At 36.1% G+C, this 21,540-nt stretch overlaps 2 protein-coding genes across 2 annotated transcripts; both read right to left on the bottom strand.

The window, feature by feature from the left end:
• Positions 1-8,262: 8,262 nt before the first annotated feature.
• On the bottom strand, positions 8,263-13,181 carry LOC123528878 (radial spoke head protein 6 homolog A-like). The gene is made up of 4 exons (XM_053526059.1): positions 13,160-13,181; positions 10,987-11,096; positions 10,402-10,661; positions 8,263-9,747 (listed from the first exon to the last, which is right to left on the bottom strand). The coding sequence occupies exons 1-4, from the start codon at positions 13,179-13,181 to the stop codon at positions 9,519-9,521; spliced, it is 621 nt and encodes a 206-aa protein (XP_053382034.1). The 3' UTR covers positions 8,263-9,518.
• LOC123528885 (uncharacterized) lies at positions 12,952-16,415 on the bottom strand. The gene is made up of 2 exons (XM_045308951.2): positions 16,096-16,415; positions 12,952-14,951 (listed from the first exon to the last, which is right to left on the bottom strand). The coding sequence occupies exons 1-2, from the start codon at positions 16,310-16,312 to the stop codon at positions 13,705-13,707; spliced, it is 1,464 nt and encodes a 487-aa protein (XP_045164886.2). The 5' UTR covers positions 16,313-16,415; the 3' UTR covers positions 12,952-13,704.
• Between the last annotated feature and the right edge of the window lie 5,125 nt (positions 16,416-21,540).

Raw genomic sequence — 21,540 nt, 5'->3', positions numbered from 1 at the left:
CTTTTCTGTTGTTATATCTTTAACAATAAACAATACCTCTGTATTGTACCTTGATTATTATAATGTATAATTACACATGCAACAAGCTGACTTCTTTTCAAATTGTCAAAAATTAAAACTTTAATTCTTTGAAATATAAATTATTTAGAGGTTTTGTATATAGCGCATAATACAATTTCCCTATTTGGTTAATGTAAGTATACAGTTACCATGGCAGTCATTGGCTAGAGCAAATCAGTGCCTTTTCAAATGCCAAGCCAGTCTTTGGCTAGAGAATTGAATATCACTTTGACGTCTATCCTGAGCCAGTCCCTGGCTAGAATGAATTAATGCCTTTTCAGTCTATGCCAAGCCAACTGAGTAAATGAATGTTGCATTGAAATCTGTGCCAAGCTAGCCACTGGCTAGAGTACATAAAGATCACATAGAACTCTATGCCAAGCCAGCCACTGGCTACAGTAAAAAAACGTTGCATTGAAATCAATGACGAGCCAGTCCTGGCTAGAATAAATGAATTCTTTTCAAAGTCTACGCCAAGCCAGCCACTAGCTAGACATTGAAGTCTATGTTGAGACAGTCCCTGACTAGAATAATAAATGCCACATCAAAGTCTATGCCAAGCCAACAATTGGCTAGAGTAAATGAATGTCACATTGAAATCTATGCCAAGCCAGTCATTGGCTAGAGTAAATGAATGTCACATTGAAATTTATGCCAAGCCAGTCATTGGCTAGATAATTCAATATCACATTAAAACCTGTGCAAAGCTAGTCCTGGCTAGAATAAATTAATGTCACATTGAAGTCTATGTTTAGGCAGTCCCTAGCTAGAATAATGAATGCCATATCAAAGTCTATGCAAAGCCAGCAATTGGCTATAGTAAATGAATGTCACATTGAAATCTATGCCAAGCCAGTCATTGGCTAGATAATTCAGTATCACGTTGAAGTCTATGCCGAGCCAGTCGCGGCTAGAATAAATGAATACTTTTCAAAGTCTACGCCATGCCAGTCATTGGCTATAGTAAATGAATGTCACATTGAAATCTATGCCAAGCCAGTCATTGGCTAGATAATTCAGTATCACATTGAAGTCTATGCCGAGCCAGTCAGGGCTAGAATAAATGAATACTATCAAAGTCTACGCCAAGCCAGTCATTGGCTAGAGTAAATGAATGTCACATTGAAATCTGTGCCAAGCCAGTCATTGGCTAGATAATTCAATATCACATTAAAACCTGTGCCAAGCTAGTCCTGGCTAGAATAAATAAATGTCACATTGAAGTCTATGTTGAGGCAGTCTCTAGCTAGAATAATGAATGCCATATCAAAGTCTATGCAAAGCCAGCAATTGGCTATAGTAAATGAATGTCACATTGAAATCTATGCCAAGCCAGTCATTGGCTAGATAATTCAGTATCACATTGAAGTCTATGCCGAGCCAGTCACGGCTAGAATAAATGAATACTTTTCAAAGTCTACGCCAAGCCAGCCGCTGGCTAGGGTAAATGAATGTCATATTGACAAAGGCAGTCACTGTCTGGAATAATAATGTCACACAGAAATATGCCAAGCCAGTCCTGGCCAGAATAAATGAATACTAAGTCTATGTCAAGCCAACCACTGGCTAGAGTAAATGATTGTCACATTGGAGTATGTTGAAGCAGTCCCTGGCTAGAATAAATAATGCCATATCAAAGTCTATGCCAAGCCAGAAACAGTTTACTGGCTAGAGTAAATGAATGTCACATTGAAATCTATGCCAAGCCAGTCATTTGCTAAATAATTCAGTATCACATTGAAGTCTATGCCAAGCCCGTCCTGGCTTGAATAAATGAATACTTTTCAAAGTCTACGCCAAGCCAGCCACTTCCTAGAGTAAATGAATGTCATATGCAAAGACAGTCACTGTTGGGAATAGTAATGTCACACAGAAATATGCCAAGCCAGTCCTGGCCAGAATAAATGAATACTTTTCAAAGTCTATGCCAAGCCAACCACTGGCTAGAGTAAATGAATGTCACATTGAAGTCTATGTTGAGGCAGTCCCTGTCTAGAATAAATGAATGCCATATCAAAGTCTATGCCAAGCCAGCAGTTGGCTGGAGTAAATGAATGTCACATTGAAATCTATGCCAAGCCGATCATTGGCTAGATAATTCAATATCACGTTGAAGTCATTGCCAAGCCAGTCCTGGCTAGAATAAATGAATACTTTTCAAGGTTTACGCCAAGCCTGCCACTGGCTAGAGTAAATTAATATCATATTGACCCATTGAGGTCTATGCAGAGGCAGTCACTGTCTTGAATAATAATGTCACACAGACATATGCCAAGCCAGTCCTGGCCAGAATAAATGAATACTTTCTAAAGTCTACGCCAAGCCAACCACTGGCTAGAGTAAATGCCAAGCCGGTCCCCTTACTAGAATAAATGAAGGCCTTTTCAAAGTCTATGCCAAGCCAGCCATGAGCTACAGTAAATGTATGTCACATTGAAGTCCCTGGCTAGAATGGAAGCCTTTGCAACAGTCATTGGTTAGAATAAATGAATGTCACATAGAACTCTATGCCAAACCAGTCCCTGGCTAGAATATTATGAATACCGTATCAAAATCTATGCTAAGCAAGCCACTGGTTAGAGTAAATGAATTTCAAACAGAACTCTATGCCGAGCCAGTCCCTGGCTAGAATAAATGTAGCCATATCAAAGTCTATGCCAAGCAAGCCACTGGTTAGAATAAATGAAATTCACACAGAACTCTATGCCAAGCCTGTCCCTGGCTAGAATAAATGAAGCCGTATCAAAGTCTATGCCAAGCATTAAGCCATTGGTTAGAATAAATGAATTTCACACAGAACTCTGCCGAGCCAGCCCCTGGCTAGAATAAATGAAGCCGTATCAAAGTCTATGCCAAGCATTAAGCCATTGGTTAGAATAAATGAATTTCACACAGAACTCTGCCGAGCCAGTCCCTGGCTAGAATAAATGTAGCCATATCAAAGTCTATGCCAAGCAAGTCACTGGTTAGAATAAATGAAATTCACACAGAACTCTATGCCGAGCCAGTCCCTGGCTAGAATAAATGTATCCATATAAGTTTGTGCCAAGCCAGTATTTGGCTATAGTAAATAAATGTCTTACCAGTATCTATGCCAAGCCAGTGACTGTCTAGAGTAATTAAGTCAAATCAAAGTTTATGCTGAACTGGTCTCTGTGTAGAGCAAAAGAATACCTTCTCAAAACCTCTGCCAAGCCAATCACTGTCTAGAGGAAATGAATGTTTTAAGTCAAAGTCTTACATTAGAGTCATTCAGTACTGACCCATTACTTTCTGATATAAATGGACATAACATTTATGCCACTCATAGCTGGTCGGTAAATGAAGTAAATTGACCTCACATTAAGTAACTCGTTACCGCTACATTTCTGCCTGAAGTAAGCAGACATATATTTAGTAACTGGTTACTGACACATTGCTGACTTAAGTAAATAGATGTCTTTTCTAGTGAAACGTTACTGATCATCCTAAACCCCAACTTTTCAGGAAATGATAAAAATATAATAGCAAGGAAAAGTCCTTTAGAACAAACGTCTTCAGTTTTTAAAATCATGTTTTATGTCCAGCAGAGCTAACCACATCATTAAGTTTTGCTATATGGCTTTACCCTTACCCTGCTAAATTTCTGTAATGAAATTGTCCATCTTTCAATTTGGACAGTACCATTACATGTTTAAAGGGGTGCTTACCAAAAAGATACTGACTGAATGGCGAACAGTGAAGATCATGATCAGACTGTACATATGTGCGGGCTGATCATGATCTACACTGGTCACAAAGGTAGAATCAATCGTGTCCAGCATGATAAGGCTTAAATGCACTGACTGGTTTTTAATCCTACTCAATTGCATGCAAATCTTCTTTCTGCCAGCCTCAACAGTTGCATGCAAATCTTCTTCTGCCAGCCTCAACAGTTGCTGTTCCTATTCACTTTTTGTTATTGGTATTTAACATGATAAAACATTGTGCATTGTGGCAGTCTACAATACGGTGGCCAAGCTGCCTTGCTATATAGGGCGAGCGCAGATCTACGGATACGCCGTTACATAACTGAGATACTGTTGAAAAATGGTATTAAGCCAAAAACAAACAAACAACATGGTGGCTTTTCAAGTCACTTAAACCCCGTTGCTGCAATGAGTGCAGTCACTGAGTATAAATCCCATAAGTGCACACTGGTTTTCAAAAGCAAAAAATCCTCTTAATGGAACAGATACAGGGTTTTCTTCTTTTTTTACAAGGTTGTATTAAAATAATGCAAATGACTACTGAGATGATGACTAGACAGAAATGAGTTGTAAATTTTGCAGAAACAGATTATTGGAAAAAATTTTTTGCACCAAACTGTAGTTAGGGGATTTTGGACTGACACAGTAAATGGACATCACATTTATTTAACTCATTACTGATCCATTACTAGCAGAAGAGAACAAACATCACATTTATTAACTCCATACTGAAATATTGCTATCTGAAGTGAATAGACTTCACATATAGTTACTACTTACCACGTATTGCTGAATTAAAGAGACATCCCATTTAGTAACCCATTACTGATCCATTACTAGCAGAAGAGACCAAACATCACATTTATTAACTCCATACTGAAATATTGCTACCTGAAGTGAATAGACTTCACATATAGGTACTACTTGCTGACATATTGCTGAATTAAAGAGACATCCATTTAGTAACTCATTACTAATACGTTATAGGCAGAAGAAAATAAACATTACATTCAAGTAACTCATTTCTGATTATATTTAGAAGTGAATGAACATCACATTTAGTAATATAATTCTTACCGATTTATTACTAGCGGAAATAAATAAACATCACATTTTACTAAGTGAAACATAACCATAGTAAATGGACATCCCATTCAAGTTACTCATTACTGATTCATTACTACAGCACATTTAAGTAACTCATTTCTGATTCATCACTACATCACATTTAAGTAATTCATTACTGATTCATTACTACATCACATTTAAGTCACTCATTACTGATCCATTACTAGCAGAAGAAAATGGACATCCCATATAAGTAACTCATTGCTGATTCATTACTACATCACATTTAAGTAACTTATTACTACATCACATAAGAAACTCATTACTGATTCATTACTACAGCACATTTAAGTAACTCATTATTGATTCATTACTACATCACATTTAAGTAACTCATTACTACATCACATAAGTAACTCATTACTGATTCATTACTACAGCACATTTAAGTAACTCATTATTGATTCATTACTACAGCACATTTAAGTAACTCATTACTGATTCATTACTACAGCACATTTAAGTAACACTTTGCTGATTCATTACTACATCACATTTAAGTAACTCATTGCTGATTCATTACTCCATCACATTGAAGTAGCTCATTTTTGATTCATTACTCCACACATTTAAGTAACTCATTGCTGATTCATTACTACATCACATTTAAGTAACTCTTTGCTGATTCATTACTACATCACATTTAAGTAACTCATTGCTGATTCATTACTACATCACATTTAAGTAGCTCATTTCTGATTCATTACTAGCAGAAGAAAATGGACATCCCATTTAAGTAACTCATTACTGATCCATAAATAGCAGAAGTAAAATTAATGAACCTCACATTTAAGTAACTCATTAATGACTAATTGCTGGCTGTCTCATCAAAACTAGTCAACACCGAACTTTTACGGAGATCATGTAGATCAAGGGACTGTGGGAACTAACAAGCCATCAGGATGGCCGAGGCATTGGGTATGTGAATGTACTTAATTTGAAATTTTAAAGACTGAAACTTTCTCTGGGTATTGTTATACAAATTCAAACAGATCTATATTGGCCTATTCACTGGCTTATAGATAAAGTACACAATTTACCTGAACAAGTATTGAACTTGAAAATGAAGACAAAGCAAATTAACCATTTCCCCATAAGTAGCTTTATTATTTATTTAAATCTTCTTGGAAGTCGAAACTGCACTTACAGACCTCCCTGCAGAAGCAACTATTCAGACACCATTATTTGAGCATTCTTTCACAACAATACAATTCTAAAATTTACATAAAAGCCACCGAATCACATATTTGTCTCATTATTTGATGTCTGATTTTCAACAATCTAGCAAATGGAAGACTGGTTTGAAGTGCAGAAAAATCTGTTTGGTTTCGAGACAGGAAGTGTTCTGTGTACAAATCAATCTATTATGCGCGTGGCTTATTGAAACGACTTGTGTCATCTATTATTAAAAGCTGAGACAGTCTTTGATTGACAATATTCATCATCAAGTGCTGTGCATTATCTAGAGGTGTTAAAATACTTTCACTTTCCAGACAAGAAAGCCACATTTTCATCAGGGATAATGCCTCGAGTCCTTGTTTATTTGATTTGGGTTTAATTTCATTCGCTGTTCAAGTTACGTAATGGTATTTTCTTAAAGATCATAAATATCGCACCTACTCAGTTTAGATATTTTTCACAACTTCCCTTCAAATGGCAGAATTACTTGAAGAAAGGCCAATTTTTCTGGTCAAAGAATCAGGGTAAAAACTATGTTAAGAAAAAAAAGAAGTGCTTACAACAGTAGTTATCATGAAGCTTTTCCAAGTAAACTTGTCCCAGAGTTTGCTTATTGTCCATGATGTGGAATAATTTAAAAAGAAAGATTAATCATATACTAATCAAAATTGAGCCGCACCATGAGAAAACCAACATAGTGCATTTGCGACCAACATGGATCCAGACCAGCTTGCGCAGGCTGGTCTGGATCTATGTTGGTCGCAAATGCACTATGTTGGTTTTTTTCACTATGCCATTATGTAACTTGAACAGGGAATAAAATGAAACCCAAAACTTGTGGCTGAAAAGTTTCTGAATACTTTGTTCACTCCAGGCACAAGAGCCACTGTATATGCTATATCCTACCCCTAGGTTTACTATAAGAACGGTTATTATAGTATACTTAGGGTTACGGTATAATATGTACAGTGGTATTTTCTTTCTGATCTGGTGCCAGTGGCTTTGGGCTAGTTGTCAAACTTCATACTAGGATGATTGAATTGGATCAGTAGGTAGCCCATCAGAGATCAAATTTACCTTGACACTGAAAACAGTTTCCTGTCAATAAATGGAGAAGGCTTGGACTTATGGGTGTCATTATTACACACTTACTCACCTCAAACAGGCCATCATGGGGTGAGGGAGGCATGTGTTTTATAAACAGCTCTTGTTACGGCAGACTAACTGCTATCCTCTTTCTAAATGTTACAATCTTTCTATTGTAAAACAGTTTTTAAAAAAACAAGAGCTGTCTCCATAGGATGACACATGCCCCCGATGGCACTTTGAATGAATAGTTATGGCCGATGTTAGAGTTTAGGACCTTTGACCTACGGACCTGGGTCTTGCGCGCGACACGTCGTCTTACTGTGCCACACATTCATGCGTAGTTATTTTAAAATCCATGCATGAATGACAAAGATATGGACCGGACATGCCCATCATTGCACTATCATGAAATATGACCTTTAACGTCTAAGTGTGACCTTGACTTTTGAGCTACGGACCTGGGTCTTGCACGCGACACGTCGTCTTACTGTGGTACACATTCATGCCCAATAATTTTAAAATCCATGCATGAATGACAAAGATATGGACCGGACACGCCCATCAATGCACTATCATGAAATATGAACTTTAACGTCTAAGTGTGACCTTGACCTTTGAGCTACAGACCTGGGTCTTGCGCTCGACACGTCGTCTTACTGTGCCACACATTTATGCTTAGTTACTTGAAAATCCATCCATGGATGACTAGATATGGACCCGACACGCCCATCAATGCACTATCATGAAAAATGACCTTTAACGTCTAAGTGTGACCTTGACCTTTGAGCTACGGACCTGGGTCTTGCGCACGACACGTCGTCTTACTATGGTACACATTCAGGCCAAGTTATTTGAAAATCTATCCATGGATGACAAAGATATGGACCGGACACGAAAATTGCGGACAGACCGACAGATGGTTCAAAAACTATATGCCTGATCCCTTCGGGGGCATAAAAAAAAAAAAACATCGAACATGACAAGTAATTGGCAGTCTCTTAAGTTAATAGAACATTTTTGTGTTGAAATGATGCTGACTGTTGATAAGTGCTTTTCTAAAAAAGACAATGAGACAAAATTCTAAAGCATCCATTTATTTGCTTTTTTATCAATTTGAATAAGTTTATGTGAAGTACCAATAACTTCTTAGAGAAGACAAATAATTAAGGCCTATAAGAATAGCGTTTTGTTAATTGAAGATATCTGCACATCACAAAACCACTTCAGCAGTTGAGCAAACACTTGTGCCATACACATTTCGGAAAACCTGGACCAAGGGGAGTAACTATTTCAATTAGTAATTTTAGTAAAACAGTATTGACTCCCCTTCTCCAAAAGCTCACAAGTGTAAATTAAGTCATGGTATCATAATTGTTCCTGTAAGAAGAAGTAAAATACTTCTTTGAGATTTATTGGTTTCTACCACACTTTGATATAAAGAAGTGTACAATGTATGTTTGTGTGTAACTGTGTACATGTTTGACCTAACTGATGTAAATTTTTGGTAAAAACTTCCAATGTTTTAGGGTATTCAAGTAGCAGTAAAAATATATTCGATATACTTATACTCCAATAGTTCACTGAAAAACATGTAAATGAAATGTCTGAAACGAACATCCACATCAGTCTTATTCATGTTTCAATTTAGAAGTACAATCATTTCAAAACATTTAAAATTTGTTGTTATTCTATTTAGAAAGTTAAGATTCTGCCACTATTACCATAACTGGTCTAAATACCAGAAATCTGAGAACTACCATATTTTTAATGTTTTTATTTGTTAAATATTTTTATTCATAAATATACAGTATTTTCTCCATTTACAGCAACCAAGAGATTTAGAATGCTGTCTGGACATAGGATCTTCACAGCCGGATTGAGGTTGGAGCATTTATTTGTATGACTCAGATCATAATTATTAATGCTCCAAAAAGATTTTTCTCTTTGTCACGAAGTACTTCTACATTTATACAAATGCAGTTAGACAAAACAATATCACAGAAATGCAATGCACATGTACACATTCAGCTATAAATAGAACAAAATATGAAATATGAAGAAGGAAAATATCAATGAATTGTCTCAATGAAAGAAAGGTGTATTCAGACATCATAATCATCTGTTTACCTTTTTGTATTTTGATAACTACATCTTTTTTATTCTTGGAGTATCTATCTAGTATTGCAGATCCTGGTAAGTTTTCAAAAGGCACTAAACTCCAACAAAACAAGTAACTTTTTAAAGAAAAATGCACATCTTCAAATCTCGTAATTCTTTATTCAATGAACATAATAATTATTTCTTTTTTAAGTCAATTAATGCATGATGACAGTTCTAATCCTCATCACTTCCCTCCTCTTCTTGCTCCTCCATGTCCTCCGCAGCCTCAGCTGCTTCCTGGCGTGCCGCTCTCAATGCTGCCTCCTCCTCGGGTGTCGGATCCTCAGCCTCGGTGATCTCGGGTCCGCTTGGGAACTCATCCATTATGTTAGGTACTGATGGTGGACTGTAGTTGTCTTGTGAGTACTTGTGTCCCCAACCAATGTAAACATTCTCAAATTTCCTACAAATACCACAAATAAAATGTTTTAAACAGTATTATATAGATAAAGCCCTGTTTATAGCTGACGTAATGTCTTATTTGTACCTTTCAATTTTCGTTCCTTCAACAGAGTATACCTTTAAAATAGTTTTTATTTTAAATTCTCCCTAAATTGATGAATATTGAAATATACCAATGACAATGTCTAGCTGAGATACAATAGTACTTGAACTTTAGGTAAAGTAAAAACTCAGAATACATGTATAACAGTTAACAGTAAATAAAGCATTAATATTTGTTTTTTCTTTTGCCTCTGGAAAGACTGTTACCATAACTAAGTACTTTATTTATCTATTTTGTGGTGGGTTTAACCTCGCACCAAGACTATTATAGGTCATATGGCCACTTTCCAACTTTATTGGTGAAGGAAGACCCCAGGCGCCACTTTGTGTATTATTTCATCATGAGCGGGCACCTGGGTAGAACCATCGACCTTCCATTAGCCAGCTGGATGGCTTCCTTACATGAAGAATTCAACGCCCCGTGTGGGGCTTGAAGGGAGAGTGATTTGAAGTCAGCAACCTTAACAACTAAGCCACGGAAGCCACACCATAACTAAGTAAGAACTTCTTACGGTATCTGACCAAAACTAATGTGTAAGCAGAGCTGACTTACTTTCCGGTGGCAAAAGCATGAGCACCAGGCCAGAGATTTGAGTGTATGCAGGCAATGGCATATTGTGGAATGAGATTAGATGAAAGTTTTGCTGTCCAAGGTGGTAAGTTGCCTATTTCAGCATCCTCAGACAGGGGTGTAAGGAGTGGTGGCCCCTGTTCAGGTTCTGGCTCATCCGGTTCTTCTCGTTCCTCCTCCTCTTCCTCATCCTCAAACTCGTCCTCGTTCTTCTGAACCGGATTCCACCAGACACATCGACCCTACATTATAAAAGATATATTGTAAATTGATACACCTACAAAACAAATAATACGAAAATGTAAGTCTTTATCAAATAAGTGAGACAGCAGTGTGAGACCAAAGTGACTAATTCTTAAATGTAACGTTGTAGATTCAAATTCCAATAAAACCTTGAAGGAAAATATAGTATACCTCAAAACTGTTTTGGAACCTTACAGAATTTTTGTGAATCAAATCAAGTATTTTCATAACAGAAGCTCCAGTATGATAAAGTGGGAAACAGCTGATGTATATGCCTGGAGCTGAATAAAGGTACCAAACTGTAGAACTTAGAAAATGACAAACCTGTGGCAGTATATGTTGTACATGATGTACCCAGTTTGACAATGAAGGGTCAGTGAGTTCTTTAGTTGGGATACCTTCAAAGTCAAGGTTCTCAACAAAGTTATCACGGCCTGAAAACAAACAAAATTATAATTTTTACAAGGACTGTTTAAGAATGACCAAACAACTGACTTGCCAAATTGATATGACGAAAGAAATTTCATAAATAAGTGTATTGACACCTCAGTTTCCTGATACTGAAATATGTCTTTTTGACAAATTCCAAATACACATAAACAGAATTTTTGTGTGTGTGTTTTTTTTAAAAATATGAGGCGACATCATAAAATGAATAACAAGAGGACCATGATGGTCCTGAATCGCTCACCTATCCCCACATGACCCAGTGTTGAACTGAGTATGAAGTCGTTATTTCTATTATTTGACAAAGTGACCTAGTTTTTGAGCACATGTGACCTAGATATCATCAAGATAAAAAATTCTGACCAATTTTCATGAAGATCCATTGAAAAATATGACCTCTAGAGAGGTCACAAGGTTTTTCTATTTTTAGACCTACTGACCTAGTTATTGACCGCACGTGACCCAGTTTCGAACTTGACCTAGATATCATCAAGGTGAACATTCTGACCAAATTTCATAAAGATCCCATGAAAAATATGGCCTCTAGAGAGGTCACAAAGTTTTTCTATTTTCAGACCTACTGACCTAGTTTTTGACCGCACGTGACCCAGTTTCAAACTGACCTAGATATCATCAAGCTGAACATTCTGACCAATTTTCATGAAGATCCATTGAGAAATATGGCCTCTAGAGAGGTCACAAGGTTTTTCTATTTTTAGACCTACTGACCTAGTTTTTGAACCTACGTGACCCAGTTTCGAACTTGACCTAGATATCATCAAGGTGAACATTCTGACCAATTTTCATGAAGATCCATTGAGAAATATGGCCTCTAGTGATGTGGAATAACTGAGTTTGAAGCAAATCCATCAAGACATAACAATAAAACTAACCAAGGTGTTGATGTTGATACTGACTGGAATGTTGATGCCTGGGCGAGTAGGATAGCTCTTCATAGCCTTTGTATAGTCCAGCTAAAAACCCTCTCTCTTTGTATTTGATAAGAATTATAAACCATCTGTTTAGATTTTGGTCCTTGGGATCAATTTTAATTGAATTCTTATTGACGGATATTTATTGTTATCACCTAGTGTGAAGGGGAGTGGTTGTCTGTTGATTAAGGTGTCAGCCACTCGACCTGGGGGTCATGGGTTCAAGATCCACTGGGGTCATAACCACACCGTCTCATATGACACCAGTACTGGTTTTTGAAGTTTTCATCACAATCAGGCAACAAGAGCTGTCAGTGGACAGCGCGCTTGACTATTCTCAGTGCTTTGATAGTATAATATAAGCAATGAGTAAAACTTTAACATTACAATAAGCATATTCTAAGTCAAAAAGGGGCCATAATTCAGTGAAAATGCTTGATAGAGTTGCCTCCTCCTTTTTTACAGACTGGGGTCATGATGGTTAACAAGTATGCAAAATATGAAAGCAATATCTCAATGGACTTCGAAAATATTTGGGATGGTACGCAAACTTTAACATTTGTGACGCTCACGCTCTCGCGGACCACAGGGCGAGTAGGATAGCTCCCCTATTCTTTGAATAGTCGAGCTAAAAATGAGCTAATGTCGAGAACTAAGAAATGATGATAGTGTTCTTATTTTTATTAAGAGGGGAAGGACAAAGGGGAATGCGAATTCTTTTTTAATGTCAATATTTGGGGAAAAAAGCATGATTTGAACACAATGGTTAAGGCATAATTATGGTTTTGGATGGTCAGCCAGTATTCCATGATATTGCATCAGTACTAACTTGTTCTTCACATGTAACTGACAACTTCCCATTTGGGAGAGAATAAACAAGATAAACTATGATCAGGAAGGCAAGGTGAAGAACATGTTTAAAGTTTATGGTAAAAATCTATTTCATGCAAGGCAATACATACACATTTTATTAGCAAGACAAATATGAAAGACATTTTTAAGTCAATAAATATATATTGTACACTATATACACAAAAGCACAAAATGCAGTGTAGCACAAAGATAAATAACAATAAGGTAACAAACATTAACAAACAGTTATCAGAATCTGCATTTACGTTGACAGTAGAACACGGTCATTGTGAATTTGGAATAAATCAGGAATTTTTACGCTGCCTACCAGATAACACATCAGTCTTGCACAGTACAGCTGCAAGACAGAAACAAAAATCCAACCAACATTTTTCATTGGTCTGACTAAGAATAGATTTTGCCCAACTTATTTCAAATTCACAATGAAATTATTGAAAAACACAGAACACTTATATTGCACAAATTATTGATGAATGATGAATAAATGAACTCAGAATTTATCACAGAAAAAAATGCAGAAAAAAAATATCACATGGAAGTGAATGAATATCACATTATTAAAGCCTTAACTTGAAGACATATCACAATTGTATAAACATCATATATCACAATTTGAATACTGCGTATGATTTCACATAACTATCTCAGAAATAAGGTAATTTCAAAATTTATCATAACCAAAAGTTTCTGGCCCTTAAATACTTGTGTCATATTCAATAAATTCATTTTAGGTAGTAGTAATAACAGATTCAATATAGCACATTACAAGTGGAAGATAATCTGACAGATATCAACAGTATTTTGTTCTGTCTAAGATGGAGGACAGTTGTTGTATATAGTAAGCATTGTCTTTATCTGGTTTACTAGCATCTCTAGCAAGCTGATGACATATTTCCATTAAACGACCTTCCATCTCCTTCTTCTGCTTCTTTGGACGTGTGTTGTTGCTACGATTACGTTTGTTGGCAAACCAGGATTTAACTTGACCGATTGAGATTCCGCCACGTTTTGCAAGATCTTCCTTTTCAGCTTTTGTAGGGTAGGGGTTTTCCAAATTTTTCTCATACCACTCATTCATGACTAATAAAGCATTATTACTCAGCGGTTCATTGTGGCGGCGACGCTTACTGTCCGAAGATGATTCACTTTCATTCTTTCGTTTGACAGCTTTCACAGCTTCAGCTTTTGTTTTCTTAGCCATCTGGTAATCTGCCATAGTTTTGAAATTTTTAATGTTAGTGTTTGTATTAGCTTCAGGTTTCTGCAAGGTTGATTGAAGATAGCCTCCTGGTTGCATTAGTAAATTGTCTTGCATGGGTTCATTGCACTGAGGTTTTGTTATAAACTGCGGAGTTGGAATTTTGAATTTTGGTTGAATGAATTGCTGAGGCATTGGCACAACATTTTCCTTGTTAAACTGATGTACATTTGCCACTCTAAGCACAGGTGAAGGTTGTGGTGTTGACGTCTGCTTACGCTGGAGTAGTTTGATGTTGCCATCCTGCAGTTGAATAACTGGTGACACGTTCAGATCAGAATTATATCCACTGTCATGTTTTGTATTATTGGAAGATTTATTTATAGATTCCTCGAATGCCGCTTTACAGTTGTAGTTCATTGCTAGAGAATGGTTTGGTCTTGGAGGAGAATCCAGTTGGTTTAGGGAGTTGAGAGCCATAAGGTACTCTGGCGTAGAACATCGTGTGAATTCTAGACCAGCAGTGTTCAGATTAGCCAGTGGATCATGGTGTTCAGTCTTGATCTGGTGTTGTGGTGTGTCTGGTCTGTCCAGGAATGGTGTATGGCTAGGTATAGGACGGTCCCACACATACTCGGGTTTCCATACGGGAGCTCCAATACAGTAATTACCCACATAGTTATGAATGTTAACACTTTGATGGTATGTGATAGTATTTGGATAAACAAACTCACATGCTGGATTGATAAGCGGCTGATGTGTGACCTGTGCTGGGTACTGGACTGGTGCAACACTCTTCACTGACTGACATTGGGCATTGGATTCTGGTTTCTGATTGGCTGAAAGTACAGATGAAATTTGTTTAAAAGAAATACAATAAAATGTCCATCTTATATTTTACTTTAGGTACAATTTTAAATATCAAATTTATTAAACTTGACAAAATATATTCTGTGTTTGTGGAGCTACATTCACAATCAAATGTCATGTGCTATACTAAGTATTGTGTTAGGTGTTTACCAGGACTCAGAAAAGTTACAAATTAGCAAAGCTAGAAATAGCTATAAAACCAATAACAGTCGATTTCAAATATAAAACAATTATCCCATCCAAATGGTTTATAAGACAAAAGACAGTCACAAAGAACGCAAAGAATGGAGATCTATGCAGTTTCAGTATGTTGTGAATTTCTGTGATAAGTCATTACTAAATTTGTATTATCAATAACATTAAAAATTCTGAAAAAAATATATTGTAAATTGTTGCCTTGGGAAGCTTTTGTAGAGATTCAATCTAATACAAATAGTTGTTACTGAGATATTGCTTGATAATTAGTTGCATGTAAAACTGATTTTGAAAAAGGGTCATAATTTAACTAAATTCAACCAAGAGTTGTCTAACTTGGTTATTTCAGTAGCTCTAGGAAGCCTTATATAAATTTTCAATTTAATACTTATAATCTTTCGATCTAAACACTTTAAATCAAAAGGCTGGATTTAGCTTTAGTGTTGAAAACTAAAAAATCTTTATTAAAACAATCATTTCATTACAGTTACATTATTCATTCATTTAAACAACTTGGTATTTCAAATAAATTTTACAAGAAACACTTTCTCATAAAACAAAATTTCCAAATAATTTGTATTTTGAAAATTTGATGAAAGAAAGTTAATTTTCTATCTATGAAATAAATTTGGGCATTCCAAAATGAGTGTTTTAATAATTCTTTCATTGATTTTCATTGCTTAAGCTAAAACATTCTGTCTTTCAAATGAGATATCTGTCATTTACTTCTTAAATGCATGTTAAAAATCAAAATGGTAGGTTTATGACCAGCAGTATTTATGGTCAGTTAGGAATTTTAATCTTGAAGATCTAGCAAAATTTCAATCTTCAACTTAGACAGAAAAAATATTTTGTGAACATGGGGCCAGGTCAAAATCCCCAATTTTAAGCCTTTAAAATGAAATGTTTTTTTCTTACCTTCACAATGATCCAGGTGTTCATGATCACTGTTGTCCTCGGTGATGGGTGAGAATGTCCATGAGCCAAAGCTCATCGTGCTTGAAGGCCGACTCATGTCCGCAGCATTCCCACAGTCCGTCACTTCATTGTCCATTGATGTGTATAAGTCATCTAGTGGTAGTGAACTCAGTTTATCATCAAAGTTTATAAAACTTATATCACTCAGATCTTCCATTCTTGATTAATAGATAAATAAATGGTGATAATTTATGTTGAAATTTATTCACTGATCTTATATTTCTTATGCAGATAATCTTTTCCTGAGGTGCAAATATCATGTACAGTTTATCCTTTGAGTGAAACTATTTTGAAAATTTTCAATGTCAAAGTTCATATTATAGCCCAAGTGGTAATTGTTAAAATTGTTCTGATTGGTCAGTGTGCCTTAATTCTGTCAGTTGATTGGGTAATATGATGATTGAGTGATGTACATGCTTAATTCAATGACGTGTGAAATACACAACTGGGCACCTTTGATTGTTTGTTTGTTGGGCTTGCAAACATATTGGGAAAGTGTTTACTTAGCTGTCAGTCAGAAATCAATCAACTATTGACAGACTATTAATTGGTTGGCTGGTCATTGATTACTCACTGATTGGACACAATTCATTCATGGCAGTGGCAGATTATTGACTTTTGTTAATTAATTGATATTCCTATTGTTTTAAAAATAAAAAAAAATGAACATTAATTATAATGTAAGTCTGATTGAAATAATATGAAAAAAAAACTTGTATAGGTATTATTTCCTTTTTATTTCAAGACATAGTTATATCTCATATGAAAAATTTCAGAACTTAGAATGTCCCTTTAAAAAATGCTACTTTGGTAATTTTCAGATGGGAAAAATTATATTTGATGTATATTTTGGAGGTATTCTTGATTAAATTTACTTTGGAATACTTAACTTAAAGGATTTTGCATAATTTAGATATTAGTTATTACAGTGCATGCCCATTTTAAAGCAAGAGTTGTAGGATGGGCCAGGGGAGCATATTTGGACCTGTTTGCCCTGGAATGGAAGCTGTTTTGCTATTTATAGTTATGCTGTAGGAAAATGTTAAACTTAATGCAATTGATATTGCAACATAATCAGTTTACAGAGCAGTACAAGAAAATAAAATAGAAAAATACCCAAGTAGTGCCTGAACATTTGAAAACTGATTTTTAATGTCTGCAACACCATTTTTAGCTCATCTGATTTTAAAAAAAAAAAAGATGAGTTATTATCATCACTTGATCTGCGTCGGCGTTGGCGTTGTCTGGTTAAGTTTTATGTTTAGGTCAGCTTTTCTTCTAAACTATCAAAGCTATTGCTTTGAAACTTGCAACATAACTCCATCCTGCTTTTTGCAAGAATTATGGCCCCTTTTGGACTTAGAAAATATCAGATTTCTTGGTTAAGTTTTATGTTTAGTTAAACTTTTCTCCTAAATTTTGAAAGCTATTGCTTTAAAACTTGCAACACTTGTTCACCATCATAAGCTGACCTTGGAAAGCAAGAAACATAACTCCATCCTGCTTTTTCCAAGAATTACAGGCCTTCCAGCCATTCCTAGTTTTTTAAAAGAGCTCCTAGTTTTTAGCTCGACTATTCATAGAATAGTAGAGCTATTGGACTCGCCCATGCGTCGGCGTCTGCGTCCGCGTCCCGATTTGGTAAAGTTTTTGTATGTAAGCTGGTATCTCAGCAACCGCTTGTGGGAATGGATTGAAACTTCACACACTTATTCATTGTGATAAACTGACCTACATTGCACAGGTTCCATAACTCTATTATGATTTTTTACAAAATTATGCCCCTTTTTCGACGTAGAAATTTTTGGTTAAGGTTTTGTATGTAAGCTGGTATCTCAGTAACCACTTGGGGGAATGGATTGAAACTTCACACACTTATTTACTGTGATAAACTGACTTACATTGCAGAGGTTCCATAACTCTATTTTGTTTTTTACAAAATTATGCCCCTTTTTCGACTTAGAATTTTTAGCTCGACTATTCATAGAATAGTAGAGCTATTGGACTCGCCCATGCGTCGGCGTCGGCGTCCGCATCCGCGTCCGCGTCCCGATTTGGTTAAGGTTTTGTATGTAAGCTGGTATCTCAATAACCACTTGTGGGAATGGATTGAAACTTCACACACTTATTCACTGTGATAAACTGACCTACACTGCACAGGTTCCATAACTCTATTTTGCTTTTTTACAAAATTATGCCCCTTTTTCATCTTAGAAATTTTTGGTTAAGGTTTTGTATGTAAGCTGGTATCTCAGTACTTACTAATGGGAATGGATTGAAACTTCACATACTTGTACACTGTCATGATCTGACATGCACTAAGCAGTCCCATAACTCTGCTCTTTTTTTTTTCAAATTATGCCCCTTTTTCGACTTAGAAATTTTTAGTTAAGGTTTTGTATGTAAGCTGGTATCTCAGTAACCACTTGTGGGAATGGATTGAAACTTCACACACTTATTCACTGTGATAAACTGACCTACATTGCACAGGTTCCATAACTCTATTTTACTTTTTTACAAAATTATGCCCCTTTTTCAACTTAGAAATTTTTGGTTAAGGTTTTGTATGTAAGCTGGTATCTCAGTACTTAATAATGGGAATGGATTGAAACTTCACATACTTGTTCACTGTCATGATCTGACATGCACTAAGCAAGTCCCATAACTCTACTCTTTTTTTTTTTCAAAATTATGTCCCTTTTTTTGACCTAGCAGTTTTTGGTTAAGTTTTTGTATGTAAGCTGGTATCTCAGTATCCACAAATTGGAAAGGATCGAAACTTCACACACTTGTTCACTGTCATGATATGACCTGCAGTACAGAGGTTCAATACCTCTACTTTGCATTTTACAAAATTATGCCCCTTTTTCAACTTTTGTATTAATTCAATTGACAAGGCTGTTGAATAGTCGAGCGTTGCTGTCCTCCGACAGCTCTTGTTTGGTTAAGGTTTTGTATGTAAGCTGGTATCTCAGTACTCACTAATTGGAATGGATTGAAACTTCACACACTTGTTCACTGTCATGATCTGACATGCACAAAGCAGGTCCCATAACTTTATTTTGCTTTTTTTCAAAATTATGCCCCTTTTTAAACATAGAAATTTTTGGTTAAGTTTTTGTATGTAAGCTGGTATCTCAGTATCCACTAATGGGAAAGGATTGAAATTTCACACACTTGTTCACTGTCATGATTTGACGTGCAATGCAAAGAGTCAATAACTCAACTTCGCATTTTACAAAATTATGCCCCTTTTTCAACTTAGGAGTTTTTGGTTAAATTCCTATATGTAAGCTGGTATCTCAGTACCCACTAATGGGAATGGATTGAAACTTCACACACTTGTCCACTGTCATGAGCTGATAAGCACTATGCAGGTTCCATAACCCTATTTTGCTTTTTTACTAAATTATGTCACTTTTTCGACTTTCGTATTCATTCAATCGACAAGGCTGTTGAATAGTGGAGCGTTGCTGTCCTCCGACAGCTCTTGTTTCTAAAATGCTCCTAGTATTCCTAGTTTTTCATTTGCAGCATTATGTCTGAAAGTTTCAATGTAGAGATGTTCAGCTGACTTGCCTGTGTTACTGGCAGTAGTGGTTTGGTGTCACTGATACATTTTGACTATGCTTAAGTGATGCCAAACAGGAACTGCAGAAGCAAATTTACAGTCAGCTGAACACCAGACCCTGAGCCATGGCCGGGCCAAGGGGGCCCATGCCCCCTGTTGGCTGAGAAGTGACCTATACTCATCAAAGATGCAACCTACTGTTTTGGCAAAGGAATAATTTTTTCTCAAAATTTAGACCCAGAAATGCACCAGAGGCCACCATTTCATACCTGAATTTCAAAATTTTCCAGGGGGAGAGCCCCCTGACCCACATCATCAAGAGGGGAGTTACCCCTCCATTACTTACTTATTTATTGACATTTAAGATCAATAGCATAAAACACAATAACGAAGGCAATAAATATAATATCACAGCATATAAAAACTACCTAAAAATTTAGACCTAAAAATTCACCAGAGGCCACCATTTCATGCCTGTATTTCAAAAATTTCCAGGGGGAGAACCTCCTGTCCCTCCCCCCTCCACCCTAAAATGAGGGCTGTACAGCCACCAATAAGTGGATGCAGAGGCCATCAGTTCATACCTGCATTTCAACAAAATTCCAAAACCCTCTAATATGGGCAAAGGCACCCTCCAATACCTCGCTAGGCTTCTTGGCGGTGACATCTTTGTTCTAGACTGGTGACCACTCCCCTCCCCCACCCAGTAAAAAATTTCTTTATAGCTTATATGTATAGTAATTGGATAGAAAAACAGCAACAAGGTAACACTTTATCTGATAATACCTCCTAGTTTTTGTCTCAGTATTCCTAGATTTTCCTAGTTTTTTCCTAGTTTTCTGCTTGAAAAATTCCTAGATTTCTCCTAGTTTTTTCAAATGTATTGCTGGAGAGCCTGGAATTATGGCTCCTTTTGGACCTAAAAAATATTAGATTTATTGGTTAAGTTTTATGTTTAGGTAAACTTTTCTCCTAAACTGTCAAAGCTATTGCTTTGAAACTTGCAACACTTGTTCACCATCATAAGCTGACCCTGTATAACAAGAAACATAACTCCATCCTGATTTTTGCAAGAATTATGGCCCCTTTTGGACTTAGAAAATCAGATTTCTTGGTTAAGTTTTGCGTTTAGGTCAACTTTTATCCTTAACAGTCAAAGCTATTGTTTGAAAACTCAGAGCAATTTTTCGCCATTAAAAGCTGACTCTGCACAAGAAGTACCGTAACTGCATTGCTTTTTGCAAGAATTATGGCCCTTTTTGGACTCATGGGTAGGACAATATTTCTATTATACAGAGACAAAAAAATCAGATGAGCGTCTGCACCCGCAAGGCAGTGCTCTTGTTAACTCTTCGAGATCTGAACAAAACAGCTAACCCACCATTAGTTCTTTAGCCAGTTATGTAAAATTTCTGAATCATTAGAATGTACAATTTTGAAATTAAGTCTGCACTTAGAACAATATGCTGTTGATAAGTTTTCACAATTTCAAAAAAATCTAATTATGCTATCATATAAATTTGGTCATTTTACAACTTCAACCCACCTTTGAGAAGCCACAAAAATACACTAAAACATCTAGAATTTACAAACTTGTGAAAAACGTTATGAGGGAAGAAAATGACAACAAAAACAAAATAATGGCATTGTCATGCCCTATCCTAAAAAAAACATTTAATATGTTTGTGAAATTGAAACATTTCCTAATAAAAAAAACCCCAAAAAAACCCACTTCCTTACTTCTTTAAATTGTATATCGTCAGTCTCAGTCGAAAGGGACGTATGTGCAAGATAACAACTTTTCGGAAGACAAA

The sequence above is a fragment of the Mercenaria mercenaria genome, chromosome 1 (assembly GCF_021730395.1).
Source record: "Mercenaria mercenaria strain notata chromosome 1, MADL_Memer_1, whole genome shotgun sequence".
NCBI classification, from domain to species: domain Eukaryota; kingdom Metazoa; phylum Mollusca; class Bivalvia; order Venerida; family Veneridae; genus Mercenaria; species Mercenaria mercenaria.
Note: the sequence above shows the minus strand (reverse complement) of the source record. Positions and strands in the feature narration are given on the sequence as shown.